This window comes from Cricetulus griseus, chromosome 4, assembly GCF_003668045.3.
Source record: "Cricetulus griseus strain 17A/GY chromosome 4, alternate assembly CriGri-PICRH-1.0, whole genome shotgun sequence".
Taxonomy (NCBI): Eukaryota; Metazoa; Chordata; class Mammalia; order Rodentia; family Cricetidae; genus Cricetulus; species Cricetulus griseus.
This window is the reverse complement of record NC_048597.1, coordinates 77,393,794-77,414,112: the sequence shown is the minus strand read 5'-3', so window position 1 is coordinate 77,414,112 and position 20,319 is coordinate 77,393,794. Positions and strand designations below refer to the sequence as shown.

At 45.6% G+C, this 20,319-nt stretch overlaps 1 protein-coding gene across 1 annotated transcript in view; it reads left to right on the top strand.

The window, feature by feature from the left end:
- Gna12 (G protein subunit alpha 12) overlaps nt 1-20,319 on the top strand; it is a 102,665-nt gene that overhangs the window by 55,776 nt on the left and 26,570 nt on the right. Inside the window, exon 2 of the mRNA XM_027413532.2 lies at nt 9,503-9,779. Coding sequence (XP_027269333.2) covers nt 9,503-9,779 — 277 coding nt within the window. The remainder of the gene's footprint in view (nt 1-9,502; nt 9,780-20,319) is intronic.

Sequence of the window (20,319 nt, the reverse complement as noted above, 5' to 3'; positions counted from 1 at the left end):
TCTCTTTAGTCACCATCAATAAACTAACCTTTTGGTTAGTCTTGTCTCTGTCATTGACAGATGAAAAGGATATATTTATCAAAAAGAATTTAAGCCCAGTAGTGGTGGTGCACACCTTTAATCTAGCCCTGTGGGAGACAGAGACAGACAAATCTCTTGAGTTGGAGACCAGCCTGATCTACAAAGCAAGTTCCAGGAAAGCCAGGACTGTTACACAGAGAAACAACAACAAAAGAATTATACACTTTTTTTTTTTTAATACAGGATGAGCCAGTATGCATTTTTAACCTCATTGATGAGTGCTCATGTCATGGGGCTCCCTCTGGAAACTGGTTAATGGTTTTTTGTTTGTCATTTTGTTTGTCTACTGTTGACCAATGATGTTGTAATGAACATCTATCGATATAAGTAATGGAGAATAACTGTAGTGTGGTGGTGCACTCCTAGGATTCCAACACCGCCTAAGCTACATGCTGTCTGTCTCAAAAATGACAGCTTTGGATGTTCCCCTCTGTAGCCTGTGAGACAGAAGGATGGTCACTCTTGTTTTCCAAGTGATGACCCCAAGAACCTTTCATTCTTCCTCCCACAGGGGCATCTGTTGTGTGTCAGGCCAAGGGATATGGAAGGGAACATGGCAAACAATCCTGCCCTCCTGGGGCTGACATTCCAGTAAGGGAATAAGGGAAAGATAGTAACCAAGATAAATGAGTGATCTAATAATGTGTGTTAGCTCAAGAGAAAAACAAAGGTGTGTGAAAGATTGAGCCACAGGTGCAAAGGCCCCTAGGAAGAACCAAAGAGGCCTTTGAGGCCGGAGTAGATTAGGCCACATGATAAGTAGAAGGGATTGGGGTTAGAAGTCACAGGCTGGCCCATGTAGGTCTCCAAGGTGTTTGTAAGGACCTCAGCTTTTGCTCTGAATCCATTGGTGGCCCTTGAGGATCTGAACAAATGAGTGATCTAAACTGACTTGCTTTCATCAGCTGACTGGTTGCTGGCTTTGAGAGTAGACTGTAGATACAGAGACACTAGTCAGAAGACCTGCAGCCATCCTGCTGAGACTATAATGGTAGTCAAGGGACAGTGTTTGCTGACAATTGGATACAGAATGTGGGGGACGGGGACATTGTACTCCCACCTGTCACCACTGAAGCTCTCTAAGTTCATTGTAGTCCCTTTGTACCAACCTGCATGGGGCCTAACTTGAGTGCTAGGAGCTCTCTTGGGCCATGGTCAGCCTTCAGGGGAGGCACAGGCTTTGGGGACTAGTAGGTCCCTTGGCAACTGGTTTTGGCAATCTATGGAGAGCCCTGGAGTGATTTTAACAAAGGCATACTGATGACAGGGACCTACACTTTCAGATGGAGCTCAGTCTTCTATGGACTGAGGTGTGTAGGAAATTGGAAATTGCTATAAAGATGGGAGGAGGGGCTGGGTAGAAAAAAAATGAATCAGCAGATTCCTGAAACAAATGTTGGAACTGCAGGGACCAACTCTGCCCTTTCATAAGTGCTAATTAGGTGTAGCTTAAGATTTTTGTTCTCAGCTATCTAGACTGGTACCATCCAGTCCATGGAAGACAGGTGCCTGAGTTACTGCTCAAGTCCTAAGATGAAGGAAACAGCCGTAAGAATACCAAAGTAAATGAGGGAGGATAGGGTGAAACAGGGCCTCACTCTAACCCAAACTGGCCTTGAACTCGAGATCCTAGTGTTTCGAGCTCTGGAGTGCTTAGGGTGGAAGGTGGGCTCCAGCAGTCCTGTTCCATCTAATTATGCACTGTGGCTCCTCCATAGCCAAAGCAGTGTTATGTTCCCCTGAGTTTTTTCCTAGGAGCCAAGCAGCCACACACTCCCAAGTCTGTTTATGTCTGAAACCTGCCACTTAACTTGAAATGCTCAGTGTGACAATTCAGCAAGAGGCCACTTAATGCTGAAATTAAATTTACTGACATGCCAAAGTACATTTTTGCTGATGTTTATGTTACCATTGAGTTTATTTTCTCTGATAATCATTTTATCTTCTGTCAGATTTTCTCTAGTCAGTTGGGTCTAATCAGATTGTTTTTCGAAGAGCTGGGCCATTTACTTGGGGCTTCTTAGCTGCCTGGCAATACTTCACCCACCTTCCCCACTCCATGCTAGATAGTTCTATCGGCAAGGAACAAGGACCATGAGCAAGCCATTTCCCCCTTATCCTTTATTTTAATGTGTCAGAGTGTTTCACATAAACAATCATTAATGTTAGCTTGGCCATCAAATTCAAGGCTCTCCTGAACTCATACTGAATGTTTTTAATTACACTTTATGCCTTGGCATGATGGTTCTCTTGGAAGTATTGGCTGGACCTCAGGAACAGCAGACATTTTGATTACTAAGTAGAGACCTTAGTACTTTATTACTTTATTACTTAGGAATGGCTACTCACTGCTGATATAAAGATTGAATGTGAGGCGGGCGTAGATGTCACACGCCTTTAATCCCAGCACTCGGGAGGCAGAGGCAGGCAGATCTTTGTGAGTTCGAGGTTAGCCTGGTCTACAGATCGAGTGCCAGGATAGGCTGCAAAGCTACAGAGAAACCCTGTCTCGAAAAACCAGAAGAAAAAAGAGATTGAATGTGAAAGTCTATCTGATGGATAGAACCCAATATCTGTTACTTTTCTGGGTTTTCTACTTAACCCTGTCTGATCTAGTGAACCTGCTGCATTTTCAGTTATGCTGTGGTTTTTTTCTGACTTGTGGTCCAAAGATAGCTACAAAGGTATTGGTGAAGGACAGTTTCAGTTTAAAAGATTGATTAAAAAAAAAAAAACAACTTGTGAAAATTAAAGGATTGATATTTAAATTGTTGTATCTTTTTGGAGATTAGTTTAGTACTCCTTGTCAAAAGCGTCAAATACACCTGCATATATTTTATTTTAAAAATATTTTTAAGCATTTATTTTGTGTGTAGAGGGATATATACCTGCTGCAGTGCCTGTATAGAGGTCAGTGCACAGTCCAGCTCAGGTGGAGGTGCCTTTCCTGGCTGAGCCATCTTTCCCATACTGTGCACATATCCTCTGTACATGTGTCGGTGGCGCCTGCAGAGACCATATGGGTGTGAAAAACCAAACCAAACTGTGGTTCTCTGGAGTCTCAGCAATCACTCTTAACCACTAAGCCATTTTTCTAGCTCTTTATGCATAAATTTTGACCCAGAAATTCATCTAGCTAAAATTTGTCACGAGGAAATATGTGACAATAGCCAGATATGTGCTAGTATGTACAATCAAGGAAATTCCTGAATGATTTTTCTATTTTTCATCCACTGGAACTGATCCTGGATTGTTTGATTGATTGATTAATTGTATGTTTATTTTTGAGACAGGGTGTCCTGTACCCTAGACTAGCCCTGTATCACTGTGCCAAGGATAACCCTGAACTCTTGATCCTTCTGCCTATACATCCTCACAGCCTGCTGTCATTCTTCCCTAAACCTACTGAGTTGACACAGTGGGCACCAGCAAGGGCCAGCACCCTTGGTCTCGACAGAAGAACATATTACACAGCTCAGCCTTCAGAGACAGACAGACAGACAGACAGACAGACAGACAGACACAGACAACACTTTAATATATTCACTTGGGTTTTATGTTCCTGATTATAAGTGGCTATTTTACTTTGAACAAAAATCCTATGAAGCATCTTCTCTATGTACAGTTTATTCCAATATTTACTATTGCATGCTATTTCCTTCCTTTAAAATGCCATGGAGATTATTTCACTGGCTTGAATCAGAAAACATGGAATGAGCACATTGGGCTGGAGTGGTTGGGGTGTTTGTTTACTCTTCTTGTCAGGGCTAAGCGCATTAACAGGAAAGCCTCTTTTCCCCTTGGTGTTTGTCTTTATAACATTTGGTGAAATGTTTAGAAAATTCCAGGGTTTCTGGTCTGACACCTGGGAGAAAAGGCTAGGAGGGACTTGGCTATGAGTGGCTGCAGGTGGTGGTTTTCAGAATCCTCTAAACGCTGGAGCTTGAGCTCTCACCCAGCTTTTTATGGACTGAGTTGGGAGAACTGAGGAAACCTGGGCAGTTGTGGGAAGTCCTCTTTTCCCCCTTTCTTTGACTTTCAGAAAACCCTTTTCTAGGTAGTGGAAGGTCAATAGTGATGCCCTGTTTCCCTGTATATCATAAACCCAGAAGGTTTTTATGTCTGTTTAGGGGGTTGTGGTTGTTTTTGAGGATCTCATGTATTCCAAACTGACATCCTTTTTTGTTAGGTCTTCCTTCCTCCACCTCCCAAGTGTGGGGATCACAGGCATGTGCCACCTCACCCAACAAAACCCAGTTTGGCCTCTGGGTCCATCTATTTTCTGAAAATTTTGCTTGGAATTTCCCACTGACCCACTAATTCAACTTTGTCAAAACCTCACCCACACACTTGCTCTGTGTTCTTTTAGTGTGATGCCCCTCTCCTTTGTTTGGCTCCCTGTTGGAGCAATTGACCACTCTCTGCAGCTGCCCTGCCTTCTGTTCCTCCTTGCAAGACACCACCCTCCATAGATCTGGAGGTGGAGCTAGGCCTTATGTCCCTTTTCTAAAACCTTTTGTTTGTACCCATTTCTTACCAAAGAAGTTCCAGATTTCTTAGCTGGCCCATGTCTGTCTTTAAATCACGCCTCCCACCATCAGTGACATTTCTGGCTATCCCTCCATTGTTCTGACCTTCCTTTGTAGCATTATCTCTAGACTCCATCTGATGGCCCTGCTCTGTCCTGCCCTGAGAATCTTTGAACGCACCCTGGGAGCAGGAGCCACATTCTAGCCTCTTGGATCTTTTCCCATTGCCTGGCACTGTTCTTTGCCTCAGGCTGCTGGTAGAACTCAGTGGGTGGCTTTTCTAGCAGAATAATGTGCTGTGTGTCCCAGAGAGAGGCAATGGGACAGAGCCACCAGGGGTGCCATCCACCTTCTCATTGGGGGTGCACTGGCTGACTTTACTTTTCTTTCTCATCCCTCTGGCCTTTAAATGTGAGCATCCCTGGTGCTGGTTCCAGAGAGAAACTAAGAGGCGTTGTCTCTGCCTGCCGGATTCATCAACTTACAGAAACGCATCCTGTTTACATTTCTGGCAGCCTCTCGTTGATTTGGATGATGGCCAACAGCTAGCCACTCAGCCCTTGTGGGTTTTTAACCAACAGTATTCCGAGTGCACATGCGCTGTAAAAGCATATCCAAACCCAACATGTCCTCTGTACACTACCATAGCCAAGTCTCCTTCCTGGCCTCTGATGTCCAGCAAAGCTTTAGTGTATTTTCCAGGAAGACTTCAGTCTGGCTTCACTGCTCTAAAAAGACTGGGTGACCAAGGACTCACCTAGCAAAATCTATCAGAAATGAGACCAGGGTTTTGAAGTTTGGGTCTTCATCTTAAAAAAAAAAAAAGAGTAAAACCAAAACACCCCAAAATCCATACATATCTCCAGCAGACAAGGGCTTTGTTCTCAACTGAACATTCAAATGACTAGATTTATAAGTTGTCTTAAAGTGCCAGGGGACATCCGGCTTGGGGGCAAATACTCTTAGCATTAGCAGCTGGGCCATCTCATAGGCCTCTCTGCAAGCACATTTTAAGCCCAACTAGTATCCCTGTCAGCACTGAGGAAGGCCTGGCTCCTGGTGCTGGAAACAGTCTTGTAAATGACCTGTAGAGATGTGAGTCGGTTTGGGAACAGTCTTTGCTTCTGCTACGTAAAAATGATTGTTCTTGAAGATTGTCCATCTCTTTTGTGTTTGTGCACTTGTTTCTGGAGACAGAATTTAACCCCTAAGTTGCCTAGGCTGTCTTGAACTTGATTTTCTTGCCTCAGCCTCTCAAGTGCTAACAAGTGTCTGCCATTAAAACTTGACTTGGGTTGGAGATTTCATTGAGTGAAGTCACACCCCTTATGAAGCTAGATTCTTTATTCAATGAAAATAACACCTGAAAAAATACCTTGTAGCTGGCACTTGGAAGATAGAGGCAAGAGGATCTATGAGAGTTCAAGTCCGTCCTGGGCTATATCACAAGAAAACAAAACAACAAGGCCTGATGCCACAGAGTAGCACAGTAAGGCTGTCCATGTCATCTCTTAGGTGGGTTGGCTTCCTGATCCAGGCCATGTGAAGGCTGAAATCCTGTCCCACCTGTCTTTGCCAGGCTCAGGCTGCCACTGCCTAGCAGGACAGGAGTCCTCCTTCTGGTTTCAACAAAAGGGATGCTCGGGTTAAGTTTTATTTTACATAACGTACAGAGTTGGAATGACTGCTCTTTCATTCCCAACCTTTAGGCTTTTGTCCTTTGGGGAAGGCAGAGGTGAGACAGTGTAGTATGAGAAAGCAGGAGGTAGGAAGGCCCCAAAGGCAACAGTCAGTTGAGAGCAGTGAGGCAGGAGAGTGGAGGACTTGCTCAGTCACTGGCCCCAAATGAGTCCCCATGGTCACACTCAATATCTGCTTAAGACCCAGCTCCTGTTAGGGGCTTTAGAACCTCAGGAGCCTCGCCTTTTCCTGCTCTTTCCTCTGACTTCTAGTTCCCATCTTCTGTTCCATCATTGGAATATAAACTGCTCTGGTTGCTGGTGAACTTTCTGAAGCCTTTTTATTTGAAGTAATGATAGGTTTACAGGAGGTTGCCAAGCTAGTCTGAGCAGTGTCAGCCAGTGTTCTCCACTGTTGTGACACACATAATTACAGTACAATAGCAGAGCCAGGAAATGGACATGGGTACTGTGTGCATAACCGTCACAGTCAGAATCACAGAGGTCCTATGCAGTCCCTTGTCATCATCATCCTTTCCTCCCATCACCAACTTTCACAACTACTACACACTGTCCCTCTTTACATTGTCATTTCAAGAACATCTTATACACAATACTGGATCTTCCCTGTGTAAATGGGTATGTCTTCAGCCAAGGCCTTGCTCTGCTTTCCAAATCTGTGACCAGTGTGGGCATGTGGGCCTCCCTTCACTTGTTGATTCACTGGCTATGCCTGCTCTTTGCTGAAAGACATCTGAATGTTCTTCTCTCTCTCTCTCTCTCTCTCTCTCTCTCTCTCTCTCTCTCTCTGCCTGCTCTTTGCTGAAGACATCTGAATGTTCTTCTCTCTCTCGCTCTCTCTCTCTCTCTCTGCCTGCTCTTTGCTGAAAGACATCTGAATGTTCTTACCCCTCTCTCTCTCTCTCTCTCTCTCTCTCTCTCTCTCTCTCTCTCTCTCTCTCTCTCTCTCTCACACACACACACACACACACACACACACACACACACACTGGTTAAAAGACATGGAGGTTAAAAGACAGTTTGAGGGAGTTGATTCTTTCCATCATGTAGGTCTAGAGGATTGAACTCAGGTTGTCAGGTTTGGCAGCAAACATCTTTACCTGCTGAGCCATCTCACCACCCCAGGGTTAAGTGTTCTTTAGAAATTAACTCTAAGCACAACTCTACTGTCAGCTGTGTGTTTGGCAAATGTTTTCTCTGATTGTTGAATGAATGATGTGAGTACAATCACCCCAAATCCAAGGGAGCAACACCTCTGCCAGGCATTCCTGTCAGTTAGACCTGAAGAGAAGACTCAGGTATCACTACATTGCCTCATTGGATTGAAGCAAGAGGAGAAGCTATAAATACCAGCCCAAGGCTGCAGTTGAACTATGAAGAAGGCACAGCTGATGAAAGCCTGCCTTGTGATGTATTTTAGGATAAGGAACAACTAAACTATGGAGCAATGCAGTTTACATGGGCAAATTAGGCAGCATATATATTATATCACAATAAGGCTGTTATTTCTTTTTTTTTAAAGGGTTAAGTATGTGGGATGGAGTAGTGCACACCAGTCATCCAAACACTCAGGTGGTGGAGGTAGGAGGATCAAGAGTTCAAGGCCTACCTTGGCTACACAGTTTTAAGCCAGCCTGTACTACATGAGTCCTTGTAGATAGATAGATAGATAGATAGATAGATAGATAGATAGATAGATAGATAGATAGATAGATAGATAGATAGATCGGTAGATTACAGCCAGCGATAGATACTTCGATAAATACATAGATTGATTTGGGGGGTTGACTTGGTGGGTAAGACCTCTTGCAGTGCATTTGTGAAGATCTGTGTTTGAATCCCCTGCGCCCACATAAAAACTACATAAAAACTGTACATGATCATGTGAACCTATAACTGCAGCCCGTTAGGATGGAGACAGGAGGATTCTGGGGCTTACTGACCTCCAGCCTTCCTCCAGGTTTATTATAAAGGAATAAGGTGGAGAGCAACAGAGCAGGGTGCCAGATATATCCCCATCTTACCTCTGTGTGAGAGCACAGGCGTGTGTACCCACATACACCACACATAAAACAATAAAAAGGGTAAAATACCATGTGGGAAGTAGTGGAGCTGGTGATATGTAGACTGGCAGGTAGCAAGGCAGACGGTTTGCCCTACCATTGCCTTCTTGATGTCTGCATGACTCTACACAGTTCAGACTCTACATAGCTCTTTCTAACTATTCAGAAAGAGCTGAGTGATCTTCAGCCATTTGCTGCAGACCTCACAGGCTCTGCCTGGCCATTCTTGAAGCAGTGATCTAAGAGGGTGACCAGAAGCCTCCACTGAGATGGAATTCTTCAGACCAGACGTCCCCTGGCACTGTTTTATTTAGGCTCCTTCTCCATCCCCTTGACCCTGTCTGCAAGGGGAGGAAAGGGCAGAGAAGCATTCACTGTATTTTTTAACACTGAGGAAGCAAGCGAAAGAATAGAAAGCAGTTTTTGCCAGCGGCACAGTGTAGCAGTACATCTGGGGCTTCGGCTCTTTCCAGGGGTGGGCTCAGCTCATGTCAGCTCAGTCTTTTCCTGTCTCAGGGTTGCTTACTGCCCTGTGTGCATGACTTCCTGCCTGTTTTGAGTTGGGACAAGCACTTGTATCTTGGTAGGAGTAGACAGTCCTACGACAGTGTGGATAATGTTCACTCCCCATGCAGCAGCCCCATCCCAGTACTTTCACAGGAGGGGAAGGAGACACTGCATATGACATACAGACTGTTGTTCTAGTTTCCTCTCCACTATTGTGGTAAAACACTGACTAAAAGCAATCCAGGGAAGAAAGGGTTTATTTCATCCTACACAAGGTCACAGTTCATCATCGAGCAAGTCAGAGCAGGAATTGAAGCAGAAACTATGAGGGAACATGGCTTGTTGACTCCCTCTTTGGCTAGCTTTCTAATACAGCCCAGGACCACCTGCCCAGGGTGGTGCTGCCCACAGTGGGCTGGGCCCTCCTGCATTAATTAATAGTCAAGACAAACCCCCACAGACCACTTTGATCTAGGTAGTTCCCTACTTGAGGCTTTCCTCCCAGATGACTAGCTGTGATCCTGGGAATTGAAACACTCATGCCCAGACAAATGAGGAGACATGCACTGACCACAAATTTGAATGTTTGTGAGTGTCCTGCCTGTGACAGCCAGTGCTAAAGATCTCCGCTGTGGCCTGAGAGCACACAATTAAACTTCCTTTCCCTTCTCACCTCCTTCCAGGGCTCGAGGGTGCTTGTGGACGCACGTGACAAGCTCGGCATTCCCTGGCAGCACTCTGAGAACGAGAAGCACGGGATGTTTCTGATGGCCTTCGAGAACAAGGCAGGGCTGCCTGTGGAGCCTGCCACCTTCCAGCTCTATGTGCCAGCCCTGAGTGCACTCTGGAGGGACTCCGGGATCAGGGAAGCCTTCAGCCGCAGGAGCGAGTTCCAGCTGGTAATGGAGCCTTCTGCTTTTATAACACAATCTGCCCCCTAGAATTTCCTTTCAGACCCAGCCCTGCCATCCCCTTGCTCACTCAGGATGCAGGGGTGGGAGGATCTCAACCTCAAGGATGGCCTAGGTTTTATAGAGAAACCATCAAACAAGGGGAAAATGTATTAACAGGCGGGAGCTGTATCTTACTACAAATCCTAATATTAATCAAAACACATAGCAGAGGCTTGGCCATCTCAATGTCTCCAGGGAGAACATACTTCTTGGCACGAAGAGCAAGGGTTCTAACCATAGTCGACTGGCATTCTAGCTACCTTGCCCACATAGGAAAGCAGTACCCTTAAAGCAGCTTTTCCTCTGAGGAGGTGGCAGTAGACATGGGTCTCAGGTGTTCTCTGATGTCCTTTGCAGATGTCTGAGCTCTGAAAGTCAGTCTCTGCAGGTTTGTTCTCACCACTGAAGGGTCTGTAAGTCTCAGAAAGGCTAATCATTGTAGCCATTTCAGCTGCTAAGGGCATAGCCTACAGCCAGAAGATGTAGGATATTTTTCCTGTTTGCTTTGAAGGTTTTTTCATCAACCCTGCAAAACTGTCAGTTTTCAAAGAGAAATTTGGTCTCTACAGTAACTAAGAGATGCACGCTGACTGCTATGGTCACAGTGTGTCAGGACTTCAACATCCTCCTTGTGTCTTTGCCCCAGGTACACAGGATCCTGTTCTACCTCCTTCATCCCTAGCCTTCTTTCGTGATGTTGCTGTAATAGCTTATTTTTAAACAGTATGATCTTGAGCTTTCACGGTTTTCAAGTTCGCATCAGTGGTTTCGTAGGGCTTTTTTTTTTTTTTTTTTTTTTTTGTAACTTGCTTTTTTTCTCATTCAGATTACTCTCCATGGTTTCTTTTCACTGCTATCTACTGTTCCGTTGTGCAAACACAAAACTATTGCTTCTCATTGCTGTCTTTCTGTGTCGTTTCTATGTTTTGACTCACAGAGACTACTGTGACCTTTATCTGTCTCCAGGTATACACGCTCAAGGGTGGCTCTAGGATATCTACATCAGAATGTAGTCACTGGGTCATGAGGCATATTTATCTCCACATAGACACTGTGACATCAGACTCTTTCCAGAATAGCAGTTGTACTGGTTGTGCTGCTTGTGATGGTAGAGAGGGAGGGATCCCATTGTCTGCACATGGGCTGGTGTTTACTGTTGATAGGCCTGGGTATAGCTTATCTCCTTAGACTTTATTTGAAGTTGCCTTGAGTTCATGTGTGGGTTCCCTGTCTTTGCTCTTCTGCTTCTGTCTTCTGCCTTTTCTTTCTCATTGAGCTGTGCTTTCTCATTCATCTGACAGATTCTGCTAACAGTCTGCTTACACACCTTTCAGTTCAGTCCCTATGGTGACGTCTCCCACAGCCAAGTCACAGTGGTCAAACCCAACACTTGGACATCAGTGCCAAGGCCAGCCCTGGATACCCGTTGTGTGGAGCTTTCTGTCTCCTTGTTCTCTTCCATCTTCCCTGTCTGTTATGCCTGGACACCTGAAGACCACTGGCTAATTACTTTGTAGAATGTCCTTGTGTGTCTCCTCAGCACTGGAATGAGGTGATGGAGGGTGGTAAAGTAGCACAGTCCTGTCATCCCAGCACTGGGGAGACTCAGGCAGGAGGATTGTGAGTTTAAGGGCAGCCTGGGTTTTTAAAAAGAGGATGATGTGGGTGATAGGAGAGGTGGCTCAGCAGTTAAGTCTTTGCTGAATAATTGTGAGAACTGGAGTTCAGATCCCAGCAGCCTACAAACACCTGTACCTATCCCTGGATCTGCTGCCCCCTCTGACCTCTGTGCATACATAGGCACACATACCATCACACATGTGTGCATGTATTCACAGATACATTCACACACATGTAAGTAAATAAAGTGAATCTTTTTGAAAGAAGAATACATTTTGGGGGCAGGAAAGCCACAGACATGGCATTGTGTGTGGACACCATGTCAGGAGGCATGTGACACCAGTTTGTTCAGTTACTGGTTACAGCTCTGTCTGGTGTTGGCTTTTCTCTTCTGGAAAGTTACCATTTCTCTGTATTCCTTCCTCATACATATCATGGGAGACACTATGAGACTGTGTGTGTTCTCTTTTTCTTCAGCCTGTGTGTGTGTGTGCGTGCATGTGTGCATGTGTATACACACATGTGGAGGTTAGAACTTGACTTCTTGGTCTTCCTTGATTGTTCTCCACCTTGTACGCTAAGGCAGGTCCTCTTGCTTGAACCCAGAGCTCACTGGTTTGACTAATCTACCAGCCAGCTTGTTCCTAGGATCCCCTGCCTCTGCCTTTCAAGGGATTGCCATTGGGTCACCATACCCGTGCAGCATCTACATGGCTTCTAGAAATCAGAACTTCATCCCTCACATCTGTGTGGCAAGGTACTTCATCCAGTGGCCATCTCCTAGCCAGGCTTTCACCTTCATACAATTATTTTTAAAGTCCATGTAAAGAGCGTAACAATGGCATTTTCCTTCTCTTTGAGGCAGAGTCTCACTGTCCAGCTGAAAAACTCACAAATCCTCCTGCCTTGGCCTCCAGGGTACTGGGGTTCTACAGGTGCACATACCAAGCCAGGGAAAGATGATGCTTTTATTAGCCCTTTCTGTTTGCACATGCTTCCTCAAGTTAAGGTGAACAACTAAGGAGAAAGGGTGAAGAACATGATGCCATTGCCTCAGCAAAATCTTTTTCACATGGGTAGAAATGTAATCAAGGACTGGGAATTGAGTAGAAATTACTCTTCAGTGTGCACTGAGTGTTGGGCCTTTTCCTGTCAAGTCCTGTGGCTGGGGAAAGGGGGTTCAGACCTGAAGTTGAAATAGAAATTACTCTAGTTGTGGAGGGTTTGCCAGGGAAGGAGGTGCAAACATTCAGTGTTGATTTCCAATGGCTGCTTGATAAGATCTCCATCTAGGAAGTTAATGGGGAGTTCTCTGGTCAGGTGTTGCCTGCCTAGTCCCACCTGGTACAGTGTCTTAAAGCTGGGCAGGATCCCTGGCCTAGGAAGTCAGCCTTGCGCTGCTTCAGGCATAGAAATAAGCCCAGAAAGGTGTAGGGTGACTAAGGCCATGTCTTCTTAGTAGTCAGTGAAAAATTGGGGGCTTCAAGTTCCTATCTGCTTATTTTTATTTCCCTGTATATATTTATTCATTCAACATTGAATGCATATTCATGTGTGCTGGACACCCAAGTCCAGAGCTAGGGATTGAGCCAGGTACTAGGGACACAGCAGGTAGACCAAAAATGTTTGTTACTACAGCTTCCAATCCAGGAATGGATTGGCTAATAGCCAGGGTAAGGCTGCCCTGGTGAAGGGACAACAGTCATGTCTCTTTCATCATCTTTCCATCATCCACTTCAGCTGCAGCTTCAGGTCACCTGTGTGATTTCAAAGACAAAGTTAACCACAGGCCAGTGTGCAAGATTGACTTCTTGTCTAGTGGGTGGCAGGTACATGGTGTTTCATCCCTATACTTTCTACATTTCTGTAGTTTTCTTTTAGGAAAGCAGCTGACCAGTGGTGCTGAGCCACCCTTGTTGAACAATGATTTGGGCAGCACTTGCAGAACACAGTCCTCCCGCCCAGTGCCTGGCTTTCCCCTGAAGCTCTCAGTGTTAGAAGCCTTCCATGGGCCACATTCCAGCCACTTGTATTTAGGGCTCTTTCTCTCTCTGCTGCTCTGAGAACTGTGGCAGCCAAGTGGCAGCTTCCTTGTCCTTTGCCATCTCAAATGTCTTTCCACACGGAAGAAGAAAAAAGGCTGGGTATGGTGACCATCCTGGGACAGCTTTCTCCTCTAAGGAGAGGGAGACATGGGATCTTCCTTCTTCAAACATGAGGCAGTGTTGCTTGTTCTAGTTCCTAGACTCCACATGCACACTAGCATCCACTGCCTGAATTGTCCTGTGCCTCAGTGACAGAGGAAGATGATTTTTCTAGGTTGCTCCTCAGTTCTTACAGCACAATTATGGGGGCTGGCAAGAGGACTCAGCCAAAGTTCCATTCCTGGGTCCCACATGTTGGAAGGAAAGAACTAACTTCTGAAAGTTGTTCTCTGACCACACGCAAGCCAAGGCTTGCCATGTGTACATACACAAGTGGGGGGGGGGGAGTTTACAATCTTTTAAAAATGAAACACAGTGAAGGGAGGGAAGAACAAGGCACTCATCAGAAGGTTTTGTCATAAGTATAGTGGCTATGGATATAATCTTACCTGTCCTGTGTGTGTGTGATAAGTGTACATATGTGTGGATATATATATGCCTGTGCAGGCCAAAGAAGGATGGCCTGTGTCCAACTCTATTACACTCTACCATATTTGCTTGAAATAGGGTGTCTCACTGAATCTGGAACTGGGCTGGCAGCCTCATGCCCTGTCTTCCTGTTTCTGTCACTTGCAGTGCTGGGGTTATAGGGGTATATGCCACACCTGGCTTTTTAAGCTTTTTACAAGTGTGCTGGGGTTTAACTTGGGTCCTCATGCTTGTACAGCGAGTGCTCTTCCTGAGCTATCTCCCAAGCCTATGACCTGCCTTCCTTTTGTATAAAATGGATTTAGAATTTGTGTAAAACACAGCATGTGAATTATCATTGACCACCATGCTTTTCACTTAGGGCATGAGTGGTATCATGTGAGTAATCTACTTTCTATTATCCCATGTGCTTTGGGGCATTAACTAGTTTAAATGGGTTAGCAGTCATCTCTGGTAGCTAACCTCTGCTCTGAGTGTGATCTTAAAAATTTGCACAACCCAGCCCCCCATGGAGGGTATATGCCTGACACACACTGTCAAGTCCTAGTTTCTCAGATAATAAAACAAACACATAAGCCAATATGTGGAATAATATGTGATGAGAAATATAATCACGATCACACAAGCCATGTGAGGCATGCAGGAAGAAGGTAGCCAAGTGTATCTGACAGGATTACCTCAGGGTTGTCTGGGGGAGTTTTCTGGGAAATATAGGTAAGATGTATCAGTACATGGTGGAGATGAGGTAGTGTGGTGGGATGGGGGGTGCTGGGGTCTAGCAGGACTATAAGGGCCAAACACCCATTAGGATAAAAGTGGCCCAGCTCCAGCTGGCTCTATCCACAAAAAGACTGTATTGACTAGGAGCTGACAGAGCTCAAAGACTGGAGAATAACACAGGGGCATGGCCTGCATGTGGGCTATTCTCAATTCTGCCCCTCACTCCACAGCACTGGCTTATTCTGGCCTGGCTTCTGTGACACCTAACGGTATCAGCAGAACCATCTGATGGGTGTACACCACCAATTACATCTCTAGACTCAACACTGATGGGGGTGAGGGTGGTGTCCCACTGTGACAGAGTGATAGTGATAGTCTGCACACTATGCAGAGTGGAGCAGGGCTTTTGCTGTGACCATGGAGACTGCCCTAAGCAATGAAGACTCCTCTGCAGGCCAGGAGGCTCCTCTGAGGTGTTGGAAGAGAAGGGAGGCAGAGGTGGCCGCCACTCTCCCTACATCCAGAGACTGGGAGAGCTGTACCTGCTGCAGCAGTTTCAACACTTACACTTATGTCTGTGGTTTGTGTCAACCACAGTTTTTAAGTAGGCTTTGGCATGTCCTGTGCTTCCGTAAAACAGGACCTGAGAGGAAAGATGATTATGGCAGTCAAATAAATGAAATGGCTGATTTGTCTCTAGAAGTTAGGTGGACCTTTTCACTCTCACTGGACAAGACAGTTAGCTCAGGAATTTGTGCATTTGTCTGTGTCTTCTCTGAACATCTCCATGACTATCTCCAGCCAGGCAGTCACTTATGTTAGAAGCTTGGGAGGCCTCACTGAAGTGGACGGACATGCTGCATGCAAAAAGGCCTATTTTCTCTGTCCTCTTCTCAGGCACTTCCTGCTGCCTTCTTCTTGAACATTGAAAAAAAACACTGAACTGGGAGTCACTTACTCCTGTCAGTTCTTATTTCAGAGTGGGCAGGTCCCATGCATTCTTGAAAGGTCTATACTGTTGATATTGGAAGGTGAGAGTAGGGAACTCTATTCACAGGGGGTGAGCTTATGACTGACACACACACACACCCAAAAAAAAAAAACAAAAAACAAAACAAAACACGTGTCTGTGTCTGCCTGTGTCTGTTTTCAGTGCTAGGGCTGGAACTCCAGGGCTTTGCATATGCTAGGCAAACACTCTAAGCACTCTTCCCCTGAGCCACAGCCCTAGCTTTCCTTTTATCTTCTATCTTGAGACTGCCTTGCTAAGTTGCCCAGCACTGAGCTCATGGTCCTCCTCCTGAGTGGTGGGATGACGTGCCTGCACTACCTGGCTCTCAGGTGACTTTCAGATGCAGAGAAGAGTGTGGTTGTGTGGTAAATACTCTGCCTTAGGACTCAGCATTGTGAAGCTGAAAAGGAAAACCACGGCATGGGGAGCCCAAATGGCAGCCTATTCTCGAAAGTCATAGGATCCCCTACTGGCTTATCCATCCCCATCTCCCTCTCCCTCCCTCCAGGCTGCCTCTAACTTGTAATGTTTCTACTCTAGCTACTCCCCAAATTGGGATTACAGGCATAGAACACCACACCAAACAGGTTGATACCATTTTAATTGACTCTCAAAATGTTTTTCCACAGGGGCTAGGGAGGGCTCGTGTATAAAGTATTTGCTAAGCAAATGTGAGAGAGAACCTGAGTTCAAGTCCCCCGAAACCACATAAAGCAGGCATGGTAGTACACCTCTGAGATCCCAGCACTCCAGTGAGATGGGAGGCAGACAGGAAGGTCCCCAAAGCCCAGAGGCTGGTTGGCCTGGAGTACACATGAGTGAAAAAGAGATGCTTGGTTGTCTCGAAACAAGTTAGAAAGTGAGACCAGACACTAGAGGTTGTCCTCTGACCTCCACACACACCATGACACACTGTTGCTCACATTCACACTGTATGCATTCACTAAATAAATAGACAAAAATGCTTTTCTCCAAATTTTTAAAGATTGATTTATTATTTTATGAGTATGTTTGTATATCTGAGTGTGTGAGTAATGTACCATCACATGCTTGTAGGTGCCCTTGCAGGCTGTTGGATTTCCTGGAACTGGAAATTCAGTTACAGACAGTTGTGAACTGCCTGATGTGCATGTAGGAGCCAAACCCATGTCCTCTAGGAGAACAGCAGGGGTTCATAACATCCAGGCTAAGGAAGAAGAGGAAGTTTATAGCTGCAGCAGCCTTCTGTAATGGTTTGGAGGCCACAGGAACAAAGTGTCTTAGCTGCTCACTCATGTGTGTGTGCATTGGAAAGAGCTGTGATTGACCTGGTGGTGACTTGACAGTTCAACCCTCATGGAAAACTCTCCATGTAAAGTAGCAGCATTTCCATGACACATGAAAAGCTCCCTGTGCGTTCTATTTGGGTGTTTTGACCATTAGGGGGTCACCATTACCCTGCCAATGGGGTCGTGCTTTTTCCATTGCTGTGGAGGTAGCCCACAGACTTGATTTCCTTTAAGATATACCATAATTTAGGCTGTGAGCTAGAGGGGGAAAAAAGCCTGAAGAGCTGGCAAGCATAGCCTGGGGCCAGTCAACCATTTCAGTGAACGTTGTTGTGCAGAATCTACATGGCCCTGCTGCCAGTAGCGACCGAGTCTTCCTGGGGCCTGTGCCATAGCATTCAAGCTCCTCTTCTGGTTGCTGTCCCAGAAGAGGAGTGAGACTCAGGCTTGACTTTCACACATAACCATGATAACAGCATTCCAGACAGAGGAGGAGACAAGGACAGGCATCCATCATTTTCTCTCCTGGTAGCTTCCCAGAAGCCCTGTCCAACAGCAATCCTTGAAATCACATCACCTGAACCTACCAGAAAGGCAACTGGCCAAACATAGTTTCTCAGCTGGCAAATTGTCACCAAGGAAAAAGGGCAGGATGCAATGGAGGGCGTGCCTGACAATGTCAGCCCAGAGTTCCTGTGGGGCCTTTCTTGTCTAATCTGAAGCCTGGGAAGTCAGTGTGACCTGTGGAGCTCGCACTACTCAGGTCACAGTGGGGCTGTGCTGAGTCATTTTACTGTCGTGTCTAATATAGTCTGTAAAGTATATCACCGGCTGATGGAGGTCAGGACAGGTGTACTTGAAGTCTTGTTCATCTCTTGAATCATCTCATTCTACAAATACTTGTAGAGGAGCCATTGTGGACCTAGTGTTCTTAAAGGAGCTGGAAAATTGTAGCAGCCAAGACTCCTGCTCTTGGGGAAACTGACTGTTATCCATGGGAAGAGACAATGAACAGACTGTTACCCTGGAGCAGCTATAGGACTAAGTGCTTGTTCTTATTCTGTAGGTTACTGAGCATGTTTGCTCAGCCTCTGTCTCTGCCCACTGACTACCCCAGGGATCTGATGGCTGAAGAGCCATGGTGCCCCATCGGCCTCTAACCTAGGCCTACCCCTAACTAGAACAGCTTACCAAAAAATCAAGAGGTTGCAGAGGCCAGGGGGAACAGTGCAGCCGGGAGGCAGGTGAGATGGAGACTTGGGTAGTGTAGTGAAAGGTTTCAAGTCTAGGCAGGCAGCTGTTGTGAAGCACACACCAGGCCCTGGAAACACTTGACTGTAATGGAGGAGTGGTATAGCTGTTGTATTTAATAGGATTTTTTTTGGTAGCTTCCCTGAAAGAGTCACCTAGGTGAGAGAAGATGAAGACTAGAGAAGAAGGCCCCTAGACCATCTGTGGTAGCCTTTCCTAAGTGGGTAATTACAGGTGCATCACCACACCCAGCTCAGACACTTGGCTTCCAAAATGTACTGTACCCATTGGGACCTAAAAACCCCACTGACTAAATCCTGCATCTGGAGACTATCTCAGTCCTGGTGGGACAAAGCCAGCAAATGCCCTGTCCCAGTGCACGGAAACTGGTAGCTCTGGTGGCTTCAGCTTGTTTGGATCCTGAGCCTACACTGGAAGGGTTGGACTTGCAACTGTGCTCTTAGGTGACTCTTCCTGAGGACAAGACTCCAGAAAACTGGGTTGTGAGCTCTTCCTGGGCCTCGAGCTTCTAAGAAGCCTCTGTTTCTGCTCTAGTGCACACTGCTCCATGCATTTCACTGAACACATATAACACGTGTGGAAACTTCTAGGAACCCATCACTGTGAAAAGCATACACGATGTTGTATGCTTTACCACAGATCCTTCTGGAATATACTGCCAGAGGCTTTAGTAACCTCTGAAGAGCTTGTCAGACCCAGATACAGTGTAGATGTAGAGTAGAATTAATCATGACATATTCTACACAGTGAGGCCAGAAATCTCAAAGAGAATGAGTAATGGGATAGATGGGGATGAAATCTTAGCTTTTATATGGTATAAGTTATGAAGAAAACTGCAATGCCGAGTGAGGGGAAAGTACAATATATTTTAAAAAGATCCTTTGAGAGGCTGGAGAGATAGCTCCGTGGATACAAGCATTCATTCTGTAAACATGAAGACCTGAATTCAAGTCCCTGGTTCCTTCAGGAAAGCCAGGCATGGCCATGAATGCCTATAACCCCTGTATTAGGGAACAGAGATAAGTAGATCCTAAGAACCGGTTAGCTTACAAATCTACAGTTTGGTGAGAGACCCTGTCTCAAGGCAAGAAGGATAAGAACAATGAAGAGGATACCCAGCCTCCTGTTCTGGCCACTGAGTAGGCACACACAGATGTATGCATCCTATTTCAGGCATACATCCACCATACAACACAGGAAAGTTGTTTTGGGGCCTGACATTGTGGCTCACTCACATGACTATCATCCCAGGACTTGGAAGACATAGGCCAGCCTGAAGTATATAAGACTCTTTCAAACAACAAAAGTGTTTTTTATGTGTTAAGAGATTGAGAAAACAGCTGCAAGCTACATGAACAAGCTCTTCTGAACCAGTAAGTGAAGGGTCCCCTTTTCCCCATATAAAATAAACTCGAAGAAGAAATAAAGTCCCCAACCTTACTGCCTATAGTGTAAACAGAAAATAAAGCAATAGTGATAAAAGCTAGTGCTGGAGAGCTGGCAAGATGGCTCAGCAGGTAAAGGTGCTTCTGCCAAACTTGATAGCTTCAGTTTGATCCCCTGGGATCAACATGGTAGGAGAATAGAACATCTCTTATTAGTTGTCCGCTGACCTCCACATACATGCTATGGCATGTGCATGCCCACATGCTTACACAAAATTAATATGTGTTTTTAAAAAATTGTCAGTTAGATTGGTAGTGATTTTACTCATTTTTAAAACCTTTTTAAAAATTGCAGTGTTGGAGAAGCCATGCTGGGCTCTGCCACTGACCTATATCCCCAGCAATCTTACACAATAGAACTGTGGACTGATGGATCGAAGAAGACAATTACTGTCCTACAAAAATGATAGGCATATAGAGCAGTGGCATTCTGCTGTTCAGAGTGAAACAGCATGTTCTACCCTGTGACTGTAACTCCATCACCCAAGGGATTCATCCTGAAATGATAATTGTAAG